The following is a 26349-nucleotide window of genomic DNA, read 5'->3' on the forward strand; positions in this document are numbered from 1 at the left end:
AATTTGTCAAACCTAGAAGAATCCAGCCCTATGTCTTCCAACTGTAATTGCTGTAAATTTACCTTTAAAAAAAAAAACAACACAAAAAACAGATATCCAAAACAGCCATAATTAATTGCTCATGTAATCTGAGTAGGTGAGACATTGTGCTCTTTCTCTTGATCCGGTCCCATTTGGTCAGCTTGCCAGCTGTAGCACAGGTTCTCTTGACTGCCAGTGCAGTGCAAGTTTGCTTATGGCTGTGGATAGCAAAATGTTGAGAGAGCTTCTTTTGCTGCTCCTGGTCCAGTAAAGCCTTCACTGTCAAGAGGTTGTCATTATCAACCAGTTGTGTCAGAACAGATCCTTAGGGGATAAAATTTCTTTTTCTTTAACGTATTATACGAACAGTATCTTGTCTTGAAAAGTACTGGCAATGTGTTAAATCCATAGCAAGGCTGGGAAAGACTGTTGTTTTTGGAGAGAAGTCATGCTGTCTCAGAGCCCTCTCTGTTAATGTGGTTTCTCAAGCAGGGTATTTATGCTGGAGGCTTGTACTTAAATCTCAAGGCTTTTGGAGGTGTGGAAGTGTAGGCAGAAATGACTGGAGAAGATGAGCATAGCCTTGTTTGTCAGTTGGACCTAAAGATAGCTGCTGTGTTTCATTCCTCCTTTAGAGGCCTGCATGCTCTGAAGATCTTCCAAGTTGCCACATTTGCTTGATCCATCATTTAGCAAAGGGTCTGAGTCCTGGAAATTGGGTGGTGACTGTATCATTGGCTCTGGTGAAGGCTTATGTTAGCACCTCCAACCCTTACGTTGTATTTCTCTCTTGCCATGCAGCAGTTGATCCCCTGCATTTGCCTCCAACCCCTCCCAGCAGTCATGGCAGTGACTCTGAGGGAGGGCAGAGCCCAGCTAGATCTCTCCCTCCTTCAAGCCCAATCCAGCTGCAAGCCGCAGCTAAAGTGGCATCACGCACAGCTTCAGCACTCTCCAATTCCCCTCTCCTGACTGCACCACATGTAAGTTGAGCTGTTTTTTTTTTAACATCTGTCAGTTGTTTTTTTTTGTGTTTTTTTTTTTAATGTGTGTGTGTGTTTTTGTTTGTTTTGCTTTTTTTGCTTTTAAATTACTGTTTTTGCCATACATTTGCTAATTTCTGTTGTTCTTTGAATGAACCCGGCTCTGATCAAAACTGCATATCCAGTAATTCTTGTTCATTTATCTATCCTGGTCCCCCAGGGAATGATGTGTGCCTCTCTAACTGAGACAGGGTTGAGCACATTTATGAGGTTTCTTCCAGTCTGGATTGTGTTTTACATTAGGACCCAGCCCTACTGGGTTAATTTGTCCCTAATACATCTACATCTGTTTTCTTGTTGCTATGTCTTGGAAATCAAGTGGTGATTTTTAGGGAGGGATTTTCAGCACTGTTTCTCATTTGTCTCCCTGCTTGAGCCAAAAGAAGCTTTACTGGTGGCCTCAGTATGTTCAGAGCTGGGCTGAAAGCATCTCAGTCTCTAAGTGGAAGCTACGTAAAAGGTCTTCACCCTCCATTCCTTCCAGTTGAAAGAGACTGCTGAGTTAGTGTGCAGAGACTCTGTTCCTTTTCTCTGGGGCTGTGTGCACTGTGTTACATTTCTTCGTTTCTATGACACTTGCAGAAATTGCAGGGGACTGGTCCACTCATCCTGACAGAGGAGGAGAAGAGGACGCTGATAGCAGAGGGGTACCCAATCCCTACCAAACTGCCCCTGACAAAAGCAGAGGAGAAAGTGCTGAAGAAAATCCGCAGAAAAATAAAGAACAAGGTAAATAATGTTCATTTAGCACCTTTGCTGGGTAATTCCTACTCAGCCTTCATTTAAAAATGTTGCAGTGTTTCAGTAGCAATGACCCGTAGTACTGCTGAATGCTGTAAGATGTCTTTTAACGAAGTATTTTTCTTTGTTCCTAAACACATCCATCACACTGTGACAGTGCCTGTCTGTCCAGGTATTTACCTGAACACATAAACAATGGGGTATTTAGCAAGCAGGGTATCAAGTTGCTGTTGCCTGGCTCCATTTTAAAAACTGTTCAGTCCTTTCCCTTATGAATTGGCAAAGACTTGTGTGTTCTTTCCATAGTGTTGAAGGTGTTCTTTTCCATAATTTCATGTTTTAAAGTCTGACTTTGTATTTCCTTGCTCTGGTCTTCTGATCACAGAATTCCTCGACTTCTAAATGAATAGTTGACAACAAGGCTTTGAAATGCCCTTCAAGTCTTCTCTTTCTCCCCAAATGGCAAAGAGTTCATGGAGGAAAGCATCTTTTCAGACTTAGCCAACTCATTCTGGAGAATATTAGCACACCTTTGAAGGCTGATGCATTCTGTTACTGATTTTGCTCACAGAGGTGTAAATTTGCCCACACTGAATTGAAATGTGGTCTATTTTTTTTTTTTTTTCAAAAAAACCTGTAAAGTTTCCTTGCAACTTCCTCCATCATTTTATCATGCACATTATTAGAGACATTCGTACTGGGGGAAATTGCTAGAGGCCGTTTGGTCGAACTCCCTGCTCTGAATGCAGAGTAAGCTTAGATCAAGTTACTAAATGGCTTGTCCAGTCATGTTTTGTTGTTTGAGTGATGCGTCCCCAGCTTCTCTGGGCAACCTGATCCATATGAGGCTGCTTTTCTGGATAAAAAATAAAATACAATCTTATCGTTTAATTGGAATTTCCTTTGTTGCAACTTGTATTTGATGTTCTTGTCATTTTGCTGTATACCTCTGAGAAGGTTGACTTAATCTTTGCTACAGCAATAGGATTCCCTCCTTATCTTTTTTAAATCTGAACAAACCCAGATTTCTTTGCCTCTGTTGATACACCATGTGCTCCAGCATAATTACTGTAGCAGAGACTGTCCTCTGGACTTGCTCCAATATGTCCGAAGTATTTATTTCCAAGTCCCAAACTTCACATGGTTCTCAGCTGTGGTCTTGCAGGTGCTGAGTAGCTGGGAAGATATACTTCTCTTGACCTACTGGCTACACTCTTGTCACATAGCTCAGCTCTGGTTGATGTTCTTTGCTATGGGGGCATATTGCTGATTTATGTTTGACTGATTGTCTATCAGAATCCCCAAGTCTTTTTCTGCAAAACTGCTTTCCAACGTATGCGTGGGTTTTTCTTTGACCAGAAGCAAGACTTTCTCTTGGCATTGTCTTTTAGTATTTGTGCTAGGATATTCTCTGCAGATTAATCTGATTTGCTTTTTAAGGTTAATTTTGTAAGAGCAGCGAGTGATCTTTTTTCTACTACTGAGAGGAGCTGTCTTGCTTCAGGATGTGGAAATGGACCAAGACATTGCTTTGCTTGCCAAGAATAGGAATGAGAACAGCACTGAAGCTTGAATCTAATAATGTCAGGCCTTTTTACTAGTTTATTAATTCATCTCTGCTGCTTTTTTTTTTTTTTCTTTTCAAATATTTGTTATTTTGCTTCCCTTTTCCTTAGATCTCTGCCCAGGAAAGCAGAAGAAAAAAGAAAGAATACATGGACAGTCTGGAAAAAAAGTAAGCCAGCCCCCTTCCTGTTTCAAATGGGCCAATAGCACTAGTTGCTGAAATGGGAAGGGATCCAGCTGTTGATTCTGGGACTGTTCTGTGCACAAAGTTCCAGCTGCCATCTCGTGGTTGTGACTGAGAAAAGGCCCTTCTTTAGTTTGCTTATACATTTGCTGAGGTGCTGCATACATGGTGGTGCATGTTGTGGCTATGCCTGCCACCAACACATAGCTAATGTGCTGGCAAAGACCTTAAACCTTAAAGAAGACAAGACCTATCTACTATTAGCCTTCCACTCGGGCAAATGTCCTAGTCTAGTGGATAGGCATTGCCCATGGAAAAGTAGGGTTAGGGTGAATATAGTGTCTTCTGGTACAGATGTAGACAGAAATAGGAAGTAAGTGAGCAAAGACTTCCTGGGAGAATAAGTAGGGCTCATAGAAAGAACATGTGACCAATTGCCTTCCTTTAGCAAGAAAAGGCCAACCCCTCAGTTAGTGATTTATATCACAGTTTAATCTTTCTTGTAAGAAAGAAGTGTTCTGGTATTTTTCTTATGCACTTCACCAGAGGGATCTGCTAAAACCCATGTACCATTTTTTGTGATACCCTCGAGGTAATTTCCTTTTGTTCAAATCTTTTTATGGATGAGCCTTGATTTCTCAGAGTTAGACTCTTGTGAAATTCTAGCATATTGGTACAGATACGAAAGCATTTCCCTTTCCCTTTTTCCTCACACAGCTATTCAGAGTGGTCATATGTGTCTTATAGGAGTCCCTTATTTTATTTTGACTTCTTGTGTAGCAGGTCATATGAAAATATCCTTTAGTTTAGGTGGGTTTCCTGGGACAGTGAAGAAAGAAGTACTCTCTTGGAAGTAAATCTTCTGGCTTATTAGCCTCTATAAACATGAAAGTCAAGGATGTGATTTCAGAAGCATGGCATTTGTTGAATTATTTAGTGTGGTACCTAACAATGAAATGCACACGTAGAACACTCTTGAGCAAAATAATTGCTAACAATATGATCAGAGCATATTCAGTGACATATCTGTCTTGTGGTCTGATGCACAGAGAAAGTCATAGCAGGGTCTTCCTTATTTTTATTTCAAGGAGTAAAAAGTTGTTACAGACCACCCTGAATAAACTGGACCTATTGGGGTATAGTTGACTACTATAGGCAGATGTTCTATAGCTAGTAGTATCTATTGCAATGCCAGCAACACCATGAAGCAGGATTAAATGTTATGACTGAATTTAGTTGGTGTGACTTTTTCATTAGATGTAGGAAAAATCATAGAGCTCTCTGTGAAAGTAAATTTGGGTTGTTTTACAAGTTTTTGAATGTAAAAAACAGTCATTTATTAATCTTTCCTTGTGTTGTCTCCAGAGTTGAGAACTGTTCAAACGAAAACAGTGAGCTACGTAAGAAGGTTGAAGTCCTGGAAAGTACTAACAGGTACAGTATGAAGGGAATAGAAAAAAAATAAAATAAAAAATAAATAGAGCACGACAGTAAAAAAGTAAAATCCAGAAATTAAGACATCACTTGAAATGTGAAGAATATCTGTATCTGATTTGGTTAATGTCAAAGAAAGATGATGGAGAGTTGTTATTGTGACTGTGCAGTGCGATGTAAGACGTAGGGGCTTTGATATCGGCTCTTAAACTGTCTCCCTAGCCTGTGGTGTGTTTACCTTTTACTACCCTTCTTTCTGTTCTTCTTTTGCACAAGGTAACATGATTAGTTAATGATAACAAACAAAAAAACTGCAGCCCAGCTCTCCAAATTGTCCTTTGTCAGTGAAAGTCTGCTTTGACAGGAGGCCTTGACCTGGAACGTGACACTTTGAGAACTTTGTTGCTTAGTTGCTCTGAGTCAATGTTAGTTTATTCTGGACTGCTAGATATCATTGCAATTGTTGAACACTGTTCTGATCATCTGACACACCATTAATATCTTTCATTTTAGGAAATACAACCTCCTTTGTAAAGATAATCAGTTTCTCATTTCTTCATTTCTGAAGAAAGAGGTGTCTCAGTGGTAACTTTTTCAAAAGATGTACAGCAGAAAATTATCTATAGCTGAGCTTTGAATTGGATATTAGCCAAGGGTGGAGTGTTAGTCATGGCTTATGCTCAGTGTGTTCTCTAATAAACACAAGTTCCAATGAGTAGGTACTAGATGAGCCCACTGTTAATACCTTCTGCTTAAAAGCATTTGAAATGATGGTTGCATACTGCCACTATACATGTTGGTAGCAGTGAAGTGTGAGAGAAAGCTGAATTTTATAGATAAGACTCACAGTCATGAAAAATGGCCCTAAAGGTTGTCTGGCAGCCAGTGTATTGCTAATTGAGTGGCATGTGTTGTTTCTAATCTCTGGATCCAATCTCTAATTTCATGGAGCGAGACCCTCTAGCACTGTCATTTGCTAGGGAGTGTCTCCCACACACTGCTCATGCATACAGACATCTGCTGCTTGTTTGAAGGGAGCCAATCCATTTCTGTCCCTCCTGTATCTTCCTGCAGGGTTTTACATAAAAGAGCTAGAGTTGTTCTGTAGGTGTTGAGTAGAGTTGTCTCTTTCAGAATCTGTTCCAGGAGGTACTAAAACCAGCTGCTATGAGGAAGAGTGCAGCTGTGAATGACCACTCAGGGAAAACCTGTTCTCAAGCCTTAAATTTTCTCCCTAGTTTGGCTAAATTTGGTCAACTTTTTACATCTCTTGAGCAGGTGAAGATACAGTCATGAGAACTGCTCTGTTAATATTTTTCAGTTTTTCAGGCAAGGCCTTTATCATCTTCTTTGTTATTTTATTATCTTAATACCCTAATGCTCACTGCTTTAAAATTATTTAGCTGTCTGTGTGATATTATCCCTCATACTCAGAACATATGCAATGAGTTGCATTGTTTACTTTCCTATGCAAGAACACTGATAGTGATTTGCAGTGTCCTGCAGAGAAGCAGTTGTTCCTGACCACACAAAAATTCTTGTATCTCAACAGTGATGTTGGTTTGGGTATTTAGTAACAAACTGTACCTAAAAACTGCTAAGGCTGCAAATTTGAGTACTGAAAAATTTGTAGAAGTTCCTGCTTTCATCAAGCCTGAATTATGTAACACCAAATTGTGGTGTTTTGTTTTGGTTTTGTTTGGATTGGTTTATTTTGCTTTTATGATATCACCCCAAAGAGCCACTTTCTCTCTTTTTAGTATGTGGCTGTGTTAACTTGTTCAGAGAATGGTTCCAGACCCTTTCTAAATGTACGCCAGTTGCTTCCTACATTGAATTCAAAATGACTGGTTTCCTCATTGGTACAGAGCCTTGATGTGTCATTCAGAAGCCATGCAAATGTTTCAGCATCCTGTGACTGGTACTTCCATCTCGTACTTAGGCAGGGATCAAAGCTCATAAGAAATGAAGGTCAGATTGTGCAGTGTCAGTTTATTCTTGGATGCCCAAATTTAAACACTTAGGACCTTGTTTTTCTAAGTTCCTAGCACACAGTCACGCACACATGTAACTAATTTAATATGCCAAAAGCTTGCAACCAGTTGACTTCAGCTGCAGCTTTGAGCATTTAATGCAGTAAAAAAATGAAGACTTCTTTTAAGGTTTCATTTAAAAGTAGATCTACAAGCATTATAGCTGCTTTTTATTTGCGAAAATCGGAAGACTTGAAAAAGATAACAGGAAAATAACACTGTGATTACACATGGAAATGCTCATGCATTCAGTGTGGATGAAGTCAAAGTTGTTGTGCTGTTTTGTTTTTTTTTTTTATGTTGTTGGAAAATTGGGCTGTAGCTGCTCACTTAAAAGTTTATGCGCATATATGTGCAGTCAGTGTTGTGTTTTTATAGTCTGGCTGGAGTTGAGAGAAACTGACAGGCAATTCCCTAAATATACAACTATTAAACACCAGAGTTTTCCTTCTGTATCTGAAACCAGTATTTCAGAGCATGTTGCTATTCTATATATAGAACAAATTTTGCACAGATACATACCTAGGACTTCAGGGAAACCCTACTTATATTTTGAAGTCTGGCTCCAAACCATGGAAGCACTGCAATTTCTTCTGCTAAAAGAGTAGTATGAAAAATTTTAGAAGAACCTTCCCTGAGAGACTGCCTTAGCCTGAAATTCTGGATCTGAAAAGATTTGATGTAAAAGGTGCAAATGTGGTCCAAAAAAATTGCATCCAAAAGTATCTTCTTTGCCTTTCATATATCTTAAAAGGAAGGCAGGAGTCTGGGGATCAAGATGCAGGGGAGTTTTTAATTCTCATTAATGTGAGTGGGTGTCTGCAACGTTTTTGGCTTCTTCAGTATTAGAACACTAGCATATGTTTCCTCTCCTAATTTAAGTGACTCAGTCTCTTACAAGACACCCATCCAAGTTCCTTCCAAAGGAGTTTTCTCAAAACTACAGGAACACATTATTACATGTGTGTTTGTTATGTCTTGTAGTCACAAGTGAGTCAGGATCTCATTGGCTTTGGGGCACTGCTGTCTTAGAAGGGTGTGAAAAAAGCTGGCATCAAGACTTGAACTGACTTGTCTCCCTTGCCAAGAAGGCTTGATCCATTCATCTAGTGACACTGGGACTTCACAGAAACTGCCATTAGTCTAGGCTTTGATTGTGCTCCATGACATCAGGGTTGTCTAGCTGGGAGCAGTGGCTATTTGAGCTTAAAGACAGTATTGAAACACCAGGTATTATGTGTATGATGTGTGAGAAGTACCTTTGTTTTTCATTTCTATTAAATCTGTATTTATAAATATATCGATGGCCACTTTTCTTTTGGTAGGAAGAAATAGGTAGAAATAGGAATTAGCATGTGATTGAGAGTGTAAATGTTGAAACACATGAATAATGCATGCACGTAGCTGCTAGAGTTGCTCTGGTGAAGTAATGACTAGTAAGTTGGGCACTCTTGACAAGTATCTCAAAGGCTTTATAAATATAATTGGGATGTTTTTGCAGTGCTCCTGCTCCTGCTTAAGCCATTGCTGTAACTCCCAGTCAAACTGAATCGAGTTTCAGTCTGACCCACAAGGGTTTATCAGCACCAAAACCACCAGACCTCACTCATTTACATGGCTGTTCCTTCATTTGAGGTTGATAAGTCTACTTTGACAAGTCTTCTTCAAGAAGAGAAGGATCTGGATTTAAGTTATGATGAGATGTCTTGCACTTCATACAGCCCTGGAGCAACTCTTGTTTTTTAAGCATCAGGACAATGTTCTTATGCTGAAGTGTCTGATGAAAAAAAAATACTGGGTTTTCATGTATGTAATTCAAGTGAGAAAATTAGTGGATTTGTTTGTTTTGCTCTGGAGTACTGTGATTTTTCAATGAAAACCTTAACTTTATAGGACAGGCAGAGGAGTAACTTATGTGTAAAGCAGGAAGAGAACGTTTTTTTTTTCTTTTTAAAATCAAAGTTAAGTTTTGTTCCTCAAAATACTGCTTTGAGGAGTACTATATTGAGGAAGCCTCCCTAGGTGACTAGGTCCTGTGGTGACAGATTTCCTCTGCTGACTGAAAATATCACTGGAAGCAAAGGGGAAGCCTTGACTTCTTCCTTAGTCTGGTAGTGAAAAGTGTCCTTCTGAAGAGAATTTTGTGAATGCACACGTGAAAGTAAGACATCATGGGCAGAGTGGATTTGCTGGGAGTGCTGGAAAAGAAAGCAGGAGTCTTCAGTTACTTTACAGTTTTCCTATGAGGTCCTTCTCTTGGCAGGGAAGAGTGTGAAAACACGTTCACACCTCCTGTGGAGGTGACCCTTTAATTGAATATCACTGGGAAATGTGTCAGACATAGTGAAAATAATCCCTGTGGGTACAAAGCCCCTTATGCATGCTGCTTTGGGATTGCATTTTCTCTTGCTAGGATTTAGCCACTGGCAGTATGTTTCATTAAGAGCATTCTTGGTCTTTCTACTAATACTGTACTTCAGAGCAGAGAACAGCTCCAGAGAACTGCTCCTTAGCCTTCTCTTCTTAGTCCAGATCATTCCTGCAGTCATCCAGTAGCAATGAAGGCAGCTTGTGTGTAGGAAAGATCTCTTCACCTTGGAATCCAATCTTCCTCTTCATATATTTCCTCTTCCTGTAAAAAAGAACGCTCCCATTTTGATGATGGCAGAGTAAACTGCTTCTTGCTCTCACATCAGCTCTTGCTCCCAGTTTGAAAAATGCCCCTGTAGCCTGTCATCTCCAACCACTGAGCCTGTGTCTGCTGAGAAGATCACAGAAGCTCTGTTCAAGCGACCTGGGAGAGAAAGAAGTTGGTCAGAAAGGTGGGAGATGTATCTCCTATGAATACCTGCAAAATTATGCTTTTCAAAATGAACATTTTGGAATCAGTGCTTTGGGCCCACTCTTCCCAGCAGGTTTTTTTAATGGGACTCAAAATGGCAGAAATGAGCAAAACTACATGTTCTCTCTATTGATATTCTCACCAGCCATTAGCTGTTTTCTCACTTATGCCTCCACAAAAAGTGTCGAGAGTGATCAACATTTCAAGTTTGCAGCCCCCAAGCCAAGGAGGAGGAGGAGAGCTCCTTCCTTCTCATGCCACACAGCTCTTCTCTGTCAAACCCAATGATCACAGAATCATAGAAACACCAAAGTTGGAAAAGACCTACAAGATCATCCAGTCCAACCAACCACCTATCACAATAGTTCTCACGAAACAATGTCCCTCAACACAACGTCCAAACGTTCCTTGAACACTTCCAGGGTCGGTGACTCCACCACCTCCCTGGGCAGCCCATTCCAGTGCCTGACCACCCTTTCAGAGAAGTAGTATTTCCTAATGTCCAGCCTGAAGCTTCAGGTAGTTATGGAGAGCATTAAGGTCTCCCCTGAGCCTCCGCTTCTCCAGACTGAACAATCCCAGCTCCTTCAGCCACTCCTCATAAAGCTTGTGCTCCAGACCCCTCACCAGCCTTGTTGCCCTTCTTTGAACCCATCCCAGGAACTCAATGTCTTTCTTGCAGTGAGGGGCCCAGAACTGGACACAGTACTTGAAGTGCAGCCTCACCAGTGCTGAGTACAGGGGGACGATCACTTCCCTGTTCCTGCTGGCAACACCATTCCTGATGCAAGCCAGGATGCCATTGGCCTTCTTGGCCACCTGGGCACACTGCTGGCTCAGCACTGATCAGGCTGCAGGGGATTTAGTCTTCCATAATAGCACAGAAATGGCAGGGCTAGAAAGGCATTGCTATGTAACATAACATATGGTGGGATTACTGTATGTAGTATGTATTGTGCCATGAAATGAGATATTCTCTGTATGTAAATCTGTGTGATCCCTGAGCAATGAAGTGGGTAGGAGGGAGAGACTTCCAAGAGATGTTAGCAAAGAAAAGGGTGTTAGAATAGTCTCATTGACATGATGGATGTTGTTTTCATCTCTTAATTTGTCTGTGGTCTATAACGGCGAATGAAAGACTCAATTAGACACATCAATTTCTTCTTTTTAATACTGAACTGTAGAATAAACTGGGTTCTCAAGAGCATGCAATGCATCCTTCCTTAATAAGCTGGAAAGGGTCTGCTGGCCCAGATAAATCTGTGCTGTGAGTATGCCTTGTGCTCATTTCAGAATGCATTCCCGAAGTCCTTGAATGCATTAAACTCTAATTAGCAATGATCATTGATGATTAAAAAAAGCCTATAATAATAGGAAGACAAGTGTATATTGAGCTATAAAGGCACCTCTGGGTTTGTCCTACAATTAGCTTTTAGCAAGTTTGATCTTAAAATATTCTTTCTATTTTCTCTGACATCCTAACCTTGCCTCTTGTTCTAGCATTTGACGTCATGGTCTCCAAAATTGTTGCCTGGAGTTTTATGGGGGTTACCCTCAGAAATAGATAGTGAGGCTTACATAAGAAGCAAAAAGTAGAATTGGAAACAGCAAAGTCAACGTCTTGATGCAACACTGCATGATATTTGACTGTATCAAGGACAGGTGTTTGGGTTATTCTTTCTCTGTTAGAAAGCTCGAATGAAAGTAAAATGGAAACTTGTGAAAACCCAGTGCCAATTATTCTTTGGGATCATTTCCCAATTAAATGATAATATCCTGACTGTAGCCATTGATGATGCTATAGCAAAAGAAAATCAGCAATGAGGCAGAAGAAAACCCTCCCAGTCCACAACAGTTGACTCAAACCAGAAGAAAATTACCATTGAGGTTGTTACCTCTGAAAGGCACGGTCAGAGTAGCTACTTCAAGCAACTGTGGTTTTTGTAAACTCCTGGAGGATTTAGCAAATAGCAATGAAATACTTTATTTAGCAAATGAATTTATGGGAAATTAAGTCTGTGCTTTAAATCCCTTTCTTTTAAAAAGGTTCAATTCACTGTACAGCGAGTTTTCAGAGAAAGGGTGTAGAAGTATACTTCTACCACCAGCAATTACAAGCTTGCTTTTGCACCATTTCAAGTAACTGTGAAACTCCTGCTCAATTCATAATACAGAACCAGGCTGTATAAGCAGTCACTCACTTGCACATAGAGCAATTCCTGTTGTTCACACACGTACTAGAATTTCCTAGAGAAAGTCTGAAAATAGTTTTTTATTTATAAGAGCTGTCTGTATAAGGTGAAGAAGTCATTGTTCGGGGATGTCAGCCGAGGAAAAGGCAAAAGATCTTTTTGAAAGATCCATTGCTTGCTAATCCATGCAAGAATTTTGTAAAAATTAGTCTCATTCTTTACTTGTAATTTCAAGGGAGAATTTTAATCATTTGTATCTTATTGTAACTGCGAAATGTATTATTGCCAGATGTAGAATTTGAAGTAAAAACAAGTAGATCAGGACATCTGATGCTCACATCTGTTGTCTTTGCTTTCCAGAACACTTCTGCAGCAGCTGCAGAGACTCCAGGCCATGGTTGCTGGGAAAGTGTCCCGTTCATGTAAGGCAGCTAGCACACAGACAGGGACCTGTCTTATGGTGAGTACTTTCTAAACCTGGGGATTGTAGAGAAGTGAGGTTCACTGTCCACTGTTCAAAAGCACAGCCCCAGTTCTGCTAAGCCCCTCACTTACAAATTCTCAAGTTGGGAAATTTCTCTTGATAGTTTAACACTTCATTCTGAGAGGTGAGACTTCTGACTCATGAAGGGAAGGCATTAAATTGTGTTGGAGACCATGCCTGTGTTTTTGCTGGGCTGCTGCAGTGCAGAAGGGAGCAGCTCTGCTCCTCTGGGTGACCTGTTTTATTATTTCCTACATTTTTTTTTATGTTGGAAATGGTCTAGTGCTGTAAAATGAAAATGAGGGTGCCCTTTGATTTTCAGATTTTAGATAGCAGTAAAAATAAACTTTGAAATCTGAATAAAAATATGACTAAGGCTGTAAATCTACGTCTGTTCTATTTCAGTAATGTCTGTCAGGATAAGAAAAGGGTTAGAATGAAGCTCTTCCTTCCTTACACCCAGCCAACAAGTTCCCTTCATGCTAGTGCTATAAATTGATGGAAATTATATTCAAGGCCTTTGCTGTTCTCATCGGCTGCCAGCCTCTCTGTCACTTTTAAGCAAGACTGGGGCCAGCAGCAGAAATAACCTTGGAAATTCCCAACAGTATCTGTAAAACACACATGCCAGTTGTGTCTGCTTTTCAGCTTTGGGAAGAAATAAGGCAAGAGGCCAAAATGATGTCAGACACTGAAAACAAACTCCAGCATTAAAGCGCCGAATTTGTTCTTGTATCTGTGCCTTTACTAAGAGGTGCTGTAGGTAGTAACAAAAATAGCCTCAAGTACCTGTTTTGATAACGTATCAGATCTGCTTTGTGTCACTTTTTTGTTTTGATGCAGATGTGGCACTGAGGGACCTGGTTTAGCAGGCATGGTGGGGATGGGCTGATGGTTGGACGAGATGATCCTAGTGGTGTTTTCCAACCTTCATGATTAATTAACCTCTTTCTCCTTTTCCCCATGCCAGATGGTGGTGCTGTGCTTTGCAGTTGTTTTTGGCAGCTTTTCTCAGAGCTATGGACCATATCCTTCGGCTACAAAGATGGTGTTGCCCAGGCAGCATTCCTCACCAGAGTCCTACACAGACTCCATTGGTAAGTGACCACCACCCATGTCTTATTTCTTGTTTGGTTGCTCTTCAGCACTTGGTTTTCACCCCCATCCCCAAAGCCCTCCCCAAGCACCTCTTGCTCTTCTGCTACTTAGATGGCCATATCTTGATATATTTGTGGTTTTCAGATGATATCTTGGCAAGTTATGCTGATGGCAGCAGACTTAATATAGCAAAGCCTTTCCCCACCAATCTGCTTTGTACTTCAGTTTAAAGCCTTTCTGTTTTTGTTTGAGGAACTAAAGAACTAGTCTGTAAAAGGTAGCAGGAGAGCTTGATTTCTGCTCCTTACTACATATTCATACTGTCAGTAAGTGCAACTATCAGCTGCTATTTCTTTTGCCAGTGTTATCTGAGTGTCTAAGGACTGAATGGGAAGCTTAGTAGTACATAGCAGTTAAAAAGTGGTAGCATTAAACCTGTATTATTAAAGTGATTACTTCATTTTGCTCTTGTTCTCTGAAGAGTTCAGAACTTTTTTGATCCCTACCTGGACCATTGCTGCAGTGTCTTCCCACAGCTATCAAACCACCAATTAATCATGATGAAAAGACCTTTGCAGCTCTAGTTCTGCTCTGATGATTTCCATTTCCTGAGATGACCAGGGCTGCACTCTTTGACCTGCCTGTTTCTCATCTCCGTTTTGCTTTCTGTCTTTGCATCCAGTGAGGTCACGGAGTCTGCTAATTTATGAAGAACCTCACCAACTGGAGGAGTCTTCAAGCCCAATCTCATCTGCAGATCGAAACGACAGGCATGCAGACACCACCAAGTACTCAGCACTAGCTCTGGAAGCTGTGCCGGTGGTGCAGCGGGATGATATCATGGAGTTCACAATAGCCAACGAGACACGGCTAGAGAAATCAGTGCTGCTGGGCCTACAGCAGCACAGGTGAGTGCATGGTGGACTGCTTGTGAGTGAGACAGGTGTTTGAAGTCTCTGTCATGGAGGCCTGCAGTAAGATTGTGCTATTTTGGGCACTGTGCAACTTGAAGTCTGACAGATTGGTCTCTGTCTGAGGAGCTTATAGGCAAAGATACTGTCACCCTCTTTTGGAGAAATGGTTGCAATAATACTTTAGTAACAAAGCTACTGAACTCAGTGCTAGCCCCTGTAAGCCTGTTAGTTTTGCCTCCTCCACTTCTTTAAGCACTTACGTGCATGTCCCCTAAAGGAGTAAGCTTTTGCCATTCGGGTGGAAGTGTGAGGCTGTGACTCATGGGGCTTTGTAAGAAGTTAGGGTGTGAAGAGCTTAAACTTCCCACAGCAGAAATCTTACTAATGCATGCTGTGGAAAGTTAGCAGGATTTGACTTAGAAAACAAACTTGTCAGGTTATCTGAACTGCTAAACATGGAATTCTTTCATAATTTATTTTTTTTATCATAAATTTATATTTGGGTCCTCTGCAAAGAGAGATTCACTGGTTAAATATATGAGTGCAGTTTTTCTTCCACTGTACCTTTACTTGTCCTGCCACTGTTCTGTTGCCTCAGGTCTTGGTCTCTGCTTACAAGCAGTAGCAAACACACTGAACAGTTTGATGCATTTAGAGGAATGCTTTTCAGAGGTCTAAGTTGAGTGATGTCACCCAAGAATGCCTTCTGAACACTTGTATCAGAGTTATACCAGGGCCAAAGAGATGACTAATTCAGTGTGTTGTCATACTCCAACTGACAAGTGCCTGTTAAAATGCTGAGTGCCTTTTTTTGCATTAGCCAATTTGAGCAGGATGTGCACTTTTAAATATGACTGTTAGTGTTAACCTTTGTTGTTGCTTTTTTTTTTTCCCCTACAGAGTCAACTCTGAAATTGAAGGAAATGAAACACTGAAGATAATTGAAATAGATAGAAGAGTCAATGCCACCTCTTAAAAATAAAAAGGCCTTTTTTCTTGATTTCCCTCTTTCCCAGATATTTTCAACCAAAGTCCCCCTGACTTGTCATCCTTAGTGAACCAAAGCACAAAAGAGGGAGTTGACCAAATTCTGCATTGACTGGTGAGACTGTGACTGCAGATGGAATCTGTTGTCTTGTGACTCCCTTTCTTACTTCACACAATCCCTATATTTGCTTTTATTTCTTTCCTGTCTGGTAATACAAGGGCAGGGTTGAATTATGACTGCAGATGATACCAGCAGTGTGCTGATGATTGATCTGTGTACGTGTGTCAGTGCTTGCATGTATACATCATCATCTGTGCATAAAGTCATTGGGTAGAAGAGTGGAATATGCAAAACTGATGGGAGCAAGTGGTTGATGGGTTTCTTGGGAGAAGGTAACTAAGAGAATTAGGAGAGGCAGTGTGATGATGCCCAACTTTAGTCATGGTTCTATGCTCACTGGTCTGTAGCACTTGAGCCTTTTTGGGAGGAGTGAGAAGCATAAGCTTCATCTGCCTTTAAAAGCACAAGAATGGGCCCCAATACTATTTTGTTTATAGCACAGGCAGTAGAGATATGGACAGTGACAGTGCTGAATCATCCTCCCCTACATCTTTCTCTCTTCTCCTCACCAGCCCCTATGTCATTTAGTGGAACAGGTTTCTGTTTGCACTGGAAGCAAACGTGGTAGATGTCCCTACTGCTTCTACCCTTATGGAATTCAAGCAAAGATCCATCACTGTCTTGTCACAATGTCTGGGACACATGGAGTAATTTGACTGATTCTGTTTAGAAAGCAGGTTTTGTTAACTTCAGGCAGTGTTTTGGGTGGATGTTCCTTAGTCTGCTAAAGGCTAATCTGTTTAGTTCAGATCAATTCCTTCCCAATAAACTAAATCAATGTTAAGTCTTAAACCAGAAGTGCCTCCTGAGAGGACCATATGGATTTTATTTATTGGCTTCTAGTTGCATGGATGGAATTTCTCATGTAGACCAAGTCTTGTTGTGTTTTCCTTTTTTTTTTTTTTTTTTTTTTTTTTTGCCATTTTCCTGTTACTGTTGTAAATAGTATTTATTAGCTTTGCAAGATTTTGTTCAAGGACTTATATTGGATTAACCTCCCCCAACCCTTCAAGTCATCTTGGCAAGCTCTGAAATTGGACATACAAATATCACAGAGCATCTCATTCCCTCCCTCTAAGCTTGAATTGCCTTAAAATACTCACAGGCCTCCTCTTGATGTGTCCTTTTCCAGAGATCAGATCTTAGATCAACTGTTTAATAAGCCAAATAAGATGTATACAATTCAGGCCTGGAGGTGGTTAGATGGTGTATTAACATACAGCAAGGCAGTCCCTGACCTGAAGAGTTGATATGTAGGCAGCAGACAAGGCAAAAAAGGAATGAGGCAGGCACTTAGGGAGGTGAAGTGACTGCCTCAAAGTGTAGTGGAAAAACTAAGTGGAAAACCCATCTGATCCTAGTCCAGTCCACTTTTACTTTGCTGTGTTTCCTTCTTCTCCCATGTAACTGTCACCTAAGACTTGTCTTTCTATTGCCTTTCTCATTCCTTTGCCTGGGTTGAGCTTCTTGGAATTTGTCCTTGGATTGGCACAGCCATTTCTAGCCCATGATTTGAGCATGACTTGGGATTGCTCTTATTGCTACAGAATGGCACTCAGACTTCATTGAGGATGAATTTAATGTGAAAATCTTAGTTCAGCAGACTAGCATAGCTATTTTACAGTTTAACATAAGTCAATTTAAAAAAAGAAACAACAAAACAATTCTGTAGCTCTTTTTTTTTTTTTTTTCCCTCGTAATAAATAAGGGAAAAACTAGCTAACTTAGCCTTCAAGTAATTTTTTACTATGTACAGTAGATATTTCCTGCAAGTATTCTATTTTGTAAAATATTGGATTTGTATTTTATTGTAGCAGCTGCCACACCTGCTCCTTTCTTGTTCTTCATTCTCTTTAGACTTTCTTTCTCTGGTGTCCTATTTACTACCTACTTTTAGGCCTAACTCAAAGGTCAATGAAAGAAATGGAAAGAATTTGGTGGACAACAGTGGGCTTTGGTTTGGCCCCCCCTGTGCCATTTTAAGAGGGTATAGTGAGAGAAAAATGTATGCCTGACTTTATGAGCTGATAGTGAGTGTTGGTGTACAGATGTGCTTTTTACTTTATGTCCTATTCATCTATGCAAGTGCCTTTTTACTAATTTACCTTTGGTAGAAATGAGAGAAAAATGCCATTGTAGACCATTTTGCAAGAATTCCCTTCCTGGAATGGATCAGTGAGCCTTTAGAGCTTCTTTCCCTTCACAACAATCCTGTTCGGTGTTCCTCCACATCATTCCAGTATCCCACAATGGCTTTTGGATGTTTTTTTGAAGCAATGGTACAAGGCTTCACCTAAATAGCCAACACTACTAGTTGGTGTCACTGACGGCGTCACAAGGGATGGCTGCATATTTCAGCCACATGAGGTCAGCAAAGAGTCATAGAATGGTTTGGGTTGGAAGGGACCTTTAAGATCATGTAGTTCCAACCTCCCCGCTATAAGCAGGGACACCTCCCTCTAGACCAGGTTGCTCAACGCCTCATCCAGCCTGGCCTTGAATGCTTCCAGTTAGCCTACATTATTTTAAATGGTGCTCCTTGAAATAGCATTAATCTAAGCAGGACAGCTGTGTTGTCTCAGAGGTCAGAGGGGGCATTCACATCATCACTGGGCAACCTGTGCCAGTGTCTCAGCACCCTCACAGGAGTCAGGAAAAAGCTGGGACTGCCCGTTTCGCTATGATATGGCAGACCCACGTAAGTGGGCAAGGTCACAGCTTAGAATGTTCCGTAAGTGGTATTTTGGTTTCGGAGCACCCACGGTTTGCCACCTCTGAGTGAAACTGAATACTTAAGGCTTCTGCAAAGGGGGCATCAAAACTGTCAAGCACAGCATTGCTTTCAGTTGGGTTGCAGTTTGCACTGTGCATAAACAGAAGGCCAAGCTGCCTGAGCTTGTGCCCACTGCCAGCAAAATGGATCACCTCCCATTGCAGATACTGCTGACTTCATTGTATTGAAGTAAAAATTGAATTTTTTCCCAGTACTTGAAAAAGACAATTTTGCAATACCCAAGTAACCTCCTTCTCTGAGACCTCCTTCAGTAATCCCTATTGATGCTTTGCCTTCTTATTTGCTTAATTTGGACCTATCCATTCAAATCTTAACAGGAGATAATCATGTTTTCATCTGAAACATTTTAAATTGGTCATTTTCAGGGTCAGACCCCGCTGAACTAATCCATCTGAACCAGTCTGGCGACATTGATTTTAACTGCTGAATAATATGCTTCTATAATCTTCACCTGTCTCATCCTTTAAATAATTTTTAAGTACTCTTGGGAATCTCTTGAGCTAGCACACACGTAGTTTGTGGCTTTTATTATTAAATACTATTTCTTTATAATAAGGAAATCCTTTGCTTTACTTTGGTATGTTTGTGACCATTTTTCTTTAGCAGCCTTAATTGAACAGATTTCTCTTTGGGACAATAGGAGCCAAGTATCTCCCATCATCACCCTCCCATGGGCTGATATGTGACAAGGACCTGCTGCCCCCGGGGTGAGTGATGGCCATGCCCTAGCAGGTGGCAGGGGAGACCCAAGGGCAGGCCCACTGAGATCCAAGGGGAAATGTTGTTGCAGAGGAAGCTGTATGTGCTAAGGATGTTGGTAGGGAGCAGTAAGGGGTGTTCAGGGAGGGAGGATGCCAGTGTTTATAATGATCTCAGCCATATTAGTTGAGTCTGTAGTGTAACAGTATGCCTTTTGCAGTGGTCAGTGACATGGGATGACGTGTGTGTATGGACAGGGCAGGCAGAGGCCTTGTGCTACCTGATATCCACTTCCATTAGAGGACTTAAGCAATCCTTAGAGTCTTCAACTGCAACTTTGTGCTGTTTGACATCATGGTTATGTGCTAGTAAACTTCACTTTTGGCCCATAGCGTTAAAGCACGCCTAGATCTGTCAGTTCTTTGCTTCTAGGGAGATAAGCTATGAAGGAATTAGGGCATTATTTTATATATATATATATATATTTAAGAAGTATTTAGCACAGGGCACGTGACAGTTCTAACCTTGTTACCTGTGTGTAGATAATGTTGGTATTGGGTTTTTTGTTTTGCTGTTTGATTTGCCAGGCTATTTATAGTTCTTTGCTGCGTTTCTTTTATTTCCTCCTCACCATTCAGTGTTTTCCACCAGCATGGACTAATATTGGATTAGATTGAGGTTCTGAGGCCAGCTCCTGGCTGATGGCAGCCCAGCTTCTCACTCACTGCTTCCAGGCGCTGCAGGTTGATCCATGATGGCAGGAGACCTCTTCCTTAGCCCTCTGTATAACAGTGTATCCCAGTGCGAGCTTATTCTTGATTTCTTTAATGTAGAGCTGAGAAAGAATCCAAAAACTTCCCTTCTCTTTTTCGCCCTGCTGAAATTCCCACCTCTGCCCCCATCCCCCAAAGCATCAACAGTGAGTTCTGTCTGGTGCATTTTGAATGTGGGTCAAGTAAATGAATGGTACTAATTACTATGTTGGGAGGGATTTCCTCTGAGTATTTGGGCTCTAGATTCTAGCTAATGCCAAGAGGCCATTGTACAAAACCCATGCAGCTAAGAACAGAAGTATACGGAGTATTTTTATACTTGGCTGACTAAAATATTTCTTTCTCAAGTCACTAATTAGAAAGAGAACATTTTGTATTTTGAAGGTGAAGTAGTAGGTCAGTACTTTTAACTACGAAAGTGATAATAGCCTATACAAGTAGCATTGTGCTGTGGTGCTGCTGCTTTGCACTGTAGTGTTGAGGGTAAGCAGCTTTGGGGGTTGTAGAGGTGCCTGAACTGGCTCATGTGCTAGAGGCTTTATAAATAAGAGGTTAGAATTCAGCCAATGGGCCAGGAGAGTATACTTTTCTTACAGTCTACTAATCAACAGTGGGCATCAAGGTTGTGATCCCAGTTAACACTGCATTGCTAAGATCAACGTCCATTGGAGACTGCAGGATTTAGAGGGGAATTGCCATCTGTTTTTGTGATTATCATGTCAGGCCTGAACTGATTTTGTATACAGAAAGGAGTGCATCTTGCAAAAAAACTAATTTGTGATGCAGAAGTAGTTTGGGTATTACTGTAAGTTATTACTGGTGGTCTCTGCTCTATCCACAGCCATCTCTGTACTTTTCCCCAAGAGTTAGAACTGTATAGGTAAGAACAAAACATGGGAAAGCTGGACTTCCTAGAAAAACTAGTTCCTAATTCCTTTAATCAGCAATGATAGTCTTTTCCATTAGTTCCCGCCTTGATTTCTCTTTACATTTCCCCTTGCTCTTCAGTGAGGTGTAAAATGAATGCATACCTGACCTTTACTGTGTATGCCACCTTCCCTTCCAACCTGTAGGCAAAAATCCTTCTGCACTTCAACAGCCTGTAATTAAGGGAGTGGACAGGGGGGAAGCAGAGGCAGTGGTCGATTTTTTTCTTCTTTTACATAGAACACTGTTTGTAGTTGACTGACAATTGCAATTGGCTGGTGCTGAAGTAATAGCATCTTGCTTTCTTCATGTGCCCCGTCAGCAAGAATGAGTGCTTGTGTGTCTGTGCACGTGTGTATGGTGAGCAATTAAAAAAAAAAAACCACAAAAAAACCCACAACACAAATGCAGAGTTATTTTCTTAACGTAGTAAGTGTCCTTCTATAAAGGCATCTACCTGAGCACCCTATAGGCACATTCCTCTTGGTGCAGCAGAAAGCCCAGGTGCTTCTCTCTGACCGCCCACATTCCACACTGTAAGTCTAAATCTGTCATGAGGATCGCTGTATGTTTTCTGACCTATTAGCAGATGTCAACTGAGAGCTGTTAAACTGCGTCCTTCTGTGTGTGTGCCTAGATTGGCAGATCTGTAGGACAACTCCGGCACGGTACAAAAAAAACCAACAACATTACTGTATTTAGTCTTCAGACATCAATTTTGTATTGCAGAATTACGTTTTCAGATGCTTTCTTCTTAATGTTATACATTTGCCTTTAAAAATGGCCTTAAAAAAAGGGAGGATGGAGAGTCGGGGGGACCCATGGAGGACCTGGCGTATCATTGCCTGCAGCACCACGGCCTCTGCAAGGGCTGTGCCATGGTATGAGCACATCGCAGCTCCAGTGAGGTTTTGCTGGGCCTTCTGAAGGGCAAATTACCTGATGTTACTCTTTGGAGAGAAACAGAGGCCAAACTCAGTGCCTGGGGCCATGAGAAATAAAACCCTGTGACTCTGAGTCATTCTGCCTGTGACACCCCGAAAGAGTTTCAGCTGATCATTTCCTTTCCCTCTGTACATGCGGATACTGTATGACTTTGTGCAAACACTTAAACAGAACTATTTTAGATAAAAAGAACGGTGATATTAGTGCAGAAGCATCTCTCAAATTCCTTGGTAAACTGCATTGTAGCCTCTCCTGGCCACAGAAATCTCCATGCTTTTGCCAAAAGCCTGTTTCATTCTGTGTATGTGTGCTTGATGGCCTCTCCATTTTTGTACAAGCGCTGTCACCTGGCTGCATTCCCACCTGATTGTTCACCTGCAATGATGTCCATTGGGTATGAAGAAGTTGCTGCCTTTTTCTTTTAAATTGTTGGCTTGGTTCTACAAGAGAACAGATTACCTGCCTTTGTAGCCTAAACATGTATGTATGTAGCTAAGTATGTTATGCTTTTCATTTCTTTCAAATAAATATTTTCTGTAGAAAAAGCAGGTGTAGCTTGTTTGCTTTGCTGTGGTTGGGAGCAATGGGATCTCTTGGTTTTGCTATTCATGGCACAGCAGAGAAGGCTGAAAACAGCACTCTGGGCTCCCACTGAATCTGGCTGCCCCTTTGTTTTCTGAGAGGAGAGTTACATCTGCCAATAGTGGGTGGAAATTAGACAAAGGCTGATGGCATTTGATAATAATGATAGCACTTGAGTGCAACTATGCAATGCAATCACATTAATATTAGATTCTCTCTATAAAAATGGGATCCAGGAATGCTGATGCTCGAGGGGACACCAGCTTAAGCCCTGTGATACCAGTCAGCTGGAGCATGCTAGGGCTTAATTGCTGCATACCAAATAGCTCACCAGAAGATAAGGCCTTTTTCTCACTCACCTCATACTGGCCCTCCGTTTAAATTGTACTCCTAAAGAGCTCTTTCAGCATTGGCTTTTATGGGTTGGGTCCTTCGCTGGCCTCAGCTCCACTCCCTCACCCTGGGTAATCCTAGGCAAGATGTCTCCAGCACCACTGGAAGCAGCTGCTTCATAGAATCATGGAATCATGAAGGTTGAAAAAACCACTAAGATCACCCAGTCCAACCATCAGCCCATCCCCACCACGCCCACTGCCCACATCCCTCAGTGCCACATCCACACGGTTCTGGAACACCTCCAATGATGGTGACTCCACCATCACCCTGGGCAGTCTGTTCCAATGACCCACCACTCTTTCCTAGAATTTTTTCCTACTATCCATACGTGTGACCCTCATTTCATCCCACAGCCCAGAAGTACCCCACAGTAGCATTAGACGGTGTTGGCCTTCACCACTTTGAGTAGATACGGGAAAAGCAAACACCATTTGCATTCTGGTCTGAGGACTCTGGCTGCACAACCATCCAGGGAGCTTGGCAGTGGATGGCTCAGTGCAGAGCTACAGTCACCGAATCATAGGATCATACAATAGCTTGGGTTGGAAGGGACTTTAAAGACCATTCAGTTCCATCCACAGACACTTGCTCAGGTTTGGGGCCAGAAGGTTAAAGTAGCACAGGGAGGCATAAAAGAACTCTTCACTCTGCAGCTGTACCACAACAGTTTTAACCCAAGGACTACCTTTGCTACCCCCCACCTCACACAGCACTGCACAACGGCTGTGGCCCAGTTCCACCACGAGAGCATAACCCCCAGTCCTCCATCTCAGCAGCTTTGATTCTGCGCCTGCACAAAGGAGGTGGGAGAAGAAGGGCTTTGCTTTCTCCCTGAAGTTCTGCATCCCACTCCCTCCCTCTACTCTCATCCTTTTGGAGGTTGCAGCCTTTTTTTCAGCTCTGGATACCCCAGCTTTGAAAGCAGAGAATTCCACTTGCCAGAGCTATCGATCTAGGGCACTTGTTAGCAGCATGGAGCCACGTGTAACATTTTTACAGGGAAATCGTTAGACTGTGACTGATCGGTGAAGTTACCCGCAGCTTAGTTTTAGCTGAGCTCAGTTCCTTAGAGGATACAAAATACCAGCTGGTGATTAATGGTCCTCAGCATTCCCCTTAAAGCCTCGTGCAGTGGGTGGCACTGCAGGGTGTCTGTGATTAAGGACAAAACCCACGCATCCAGAGGAGAAATGCTGGGTGATGAGCTGGGTGTTAAGAGGCTGCCTATCACCCCTGGCTATGTGCTGTTCTTTGAAAAGTACACTGCTGTGGAGATCCAGGTTGGATTCTGATGCTCTCTCTTGGGCTGGTTCCCATTTCAGGGCAGGAGAAGAGAAGGGATGTGATGTGGTTCAAAAATGCCTCCCCCAGCATGGGTTGGGTGGGAAGTCTTCACCTTTCACTCTTCTCAGCAGCCCTGCAGATATTTCATGGTGGATTCATCACCAGTGCTCTCTCTCCTTTGTTGTTTATTTATGGACCCCATTAGATGGGAGTTTAGAATCATGGAACTATAGAATTATTAAGGTCAAAAAAGATCTTGTCCAAACACCAACCCATCCCCACCATGCCCACTGGCCATGTCCCTCAGTGCCACACTGAGTTCTTAATACCTCCAGTGACTCCACCACGTCCCTGGGCAGGTTAGGAGCAATGAGCAAAAGCTCACATCTTTGACATAACAAAAACCATTCTGCAGCAGCCATGCAGAAATGCACTGGGTATGGACTGAGAAAATGAGCTCCTGGGTTGAGCCCTGCACTGGGCACATTGGTGAGCTCAGACAGCTCCTCTCTGCTTCACTTTCCTGGTTGTGAAGTGGGACAGGGGTAGCTTTCTACTCAATATAAAGGTAAATCAAAGGAAGGGGAGCTAAAGGAGTCAGTAATTAGAAAAAAAACCCACATTTCTCTCTAAGTGGAATGGACAGTGCTTGTGTTCCTTGTCTCCCTCCAATCTGTGCTTCAAAAAGTTGAAGTGATCTTAAGTTGTTTTTACATGAGCTCTATCTGTTGATGCAAAATTACTTTTTCTGTATATCACCAGTGAGGAAGAAAAGGGATGTCCTGGCCCTTATCTCTGCTGTGACACAACTGAGGCAAAACCCATTGCTGCAGAGCAATTCCATGTTTGCTTGGTTGCCTCACCTCCATTTGCTGCAGTGGTGCTTGAGTTTGGGTTGGCTCCTTGCTGAGCTTGTGGGAATGCTTGAGCTGAGCTGTGGGGTTGGTGCAGGGCAGCACCCACGCCAGGATCAGTCCCTGTGTCAGGCTGAGCACCTTAGCAACGGGAACAGGGACTATTTCTGGCTGTGGCAGCCTACGTGCAAAATGGGAGCAGTGCTGAGAAAAAAAAAAAAAAAAAAGCTGAAAATTGGTTTAAAAACAAACAACAAAAAAAGTTGAACCTAGCAGAAAGCAGCTCACAGGTTGCTAACCAAACAGAGCCAGCACTGGCTAACTGCTCTGCCCATGGGAGCCTGGCACACACAGTGGAGTTGTTCCTCCCTTCCCTTCCCACTCCATTTCCATACATTCACCTCTGTGCCGTTCGGATGAGTCTTTCAGTCTTCCCATCTTGAGCAAAACCCGGGGCAGCACACAGCAGAGCTGTGCTGTTGAGAATGGGATTTATCAGATGTGAGCAATGGCGTAAACCTCCTTCAGAGAGCCGAAGTCGCTCCTATCCTGACATTTCCCTCTCTGTCCCCACCACCCACATACTGCCCCTGCTGCTGGAATTCTATGGCTGTGCTCACCTCTCCCCACGATCCAGCAGTCCAGGGCTGCAGACACATCTGTGAGCAAACCAGAGGGGGGTTCCTCTGATGGTGCCTTTCCAAAGCCCCCAGGTCACAGCTCTGCCACAGGTGTAATTGCACAAGCAGGGCTTTCCCTCCCTGGCCTCAGATTCCCCCATAATTGCTCATATTCAGTAAAAAAGTATAGGAAGGAAGCAGCTTTAGCGTTTTCGTGCTGCAAATGAGTCATGCAAATTGCAGCAGTCGGAGGAAAGCCAGGTAATCCCGGAGCATGGTGTAATTGCAGTCATGTGGGCAAAACTGCTGCTGACAAGCAGGAGCCGCAGCGTGGTTTCTGCTGGGGAGGGAGCACGTGGGTGTGGAAATCCTAATGTGCTGTCGGACCTGGGGGTTCCTGGGGCATGGCCCACACAGTTCCCTCCTATGGACCAGTAGCAGGCAGGCTGTGCAGTGGTGGATGTGCAAAACTGATTCGGCATTACAGTATATTTGTTCATGCATGGCAGGCCAGGCTGGATGTGGCTCTGGGCTGCCTGGTCTAGTAGTTGGTGACCCTGCACATAGCATGGGGTTGAAACTAGATGATCACTGTGGTCCTTTCAACCCAGGCCATTCTATGATTCTATGATTCTAGGATTGGCATCTGTTGCCTGACGCTGCTCATCTGGAGGCTTCAGAGAAGCGTGGAGGAGGCAGGGATGGGCTCACAGAGCTCTCAGCTGCCTGCAGATCTCTGCAAGTGTCTCAGAGCGCGTTCTACACCTTCTTTAACAGTTCTGGCTTCAGTTTTGCTTCACCTAAGCCACGTTTCA

At 42.3% G+C, this 26349-nt stretch overlaps 1 protein-coding gene across 2 annotated transcripts in view; it reads left to right on the plus strand.

Annotated features, from left to right (window-relative positions):
• Nucleotides 1–21246, plus strand: part of CREB3L2 (cAMP responsive element binding protein 3 like 2) — a 77573-nt gene extending 56327 nt beyond the window's left edge. Inside the window, exons 5-12 of one of the 2 annotated variants that reach the window (XM_031589807.2) lie at nucleotides 823–1004; nucleotides 1647–1793; nucleotides 3482–3540; nucleotides 4921–4989; nucleotides 12417–12516; nucleotides 13511–13637; nucleotides 14321–14546; nucleotides 15453–21246. In XM_031589807.2, the coding sequence (XP_031445667.2) occupies nucleotides 823–1004; nucleotides 1647–1793; nucleotides 3482–3540; nucleotides 4921–4989; nucleotides 12417–12516; nucleotides 13511–13637; nucleotides 14321–14546; nucleotides 15453–15528 (986 nt within the window). In that variant the 3' untranslated portion in view covers nucleotides 15529–21246. The remainder of the gene's footprint in view (nucleotides 1–822; nucleotides 1005–1646; nucleotides 1794–3481; nucleotides 3541–4920; nucleotides 4990–12416; nucleotides 12517–13510; nucleotides 13638–14320; nucleotides 14547–15452) is intronic. The other variant, XM_031589808.2, reaches the window with a different exon arrangement.
• Nucleotides 21247–26349: the final 5103 nt, after the last annotated feature.

Source organism: Phasianus colchicus, chromosome 1, assembly GCF_987193195.1.
Source record: "Phasianus colchicus chromosome 1, bPhaCol1.hap1.1, whole genome shotgun sequence".
NCBI lineage: Eukaryota > Metazoa > Chordata > Aves > Galliformes > Phasianidae > Phasianus > Phasianus colchicus.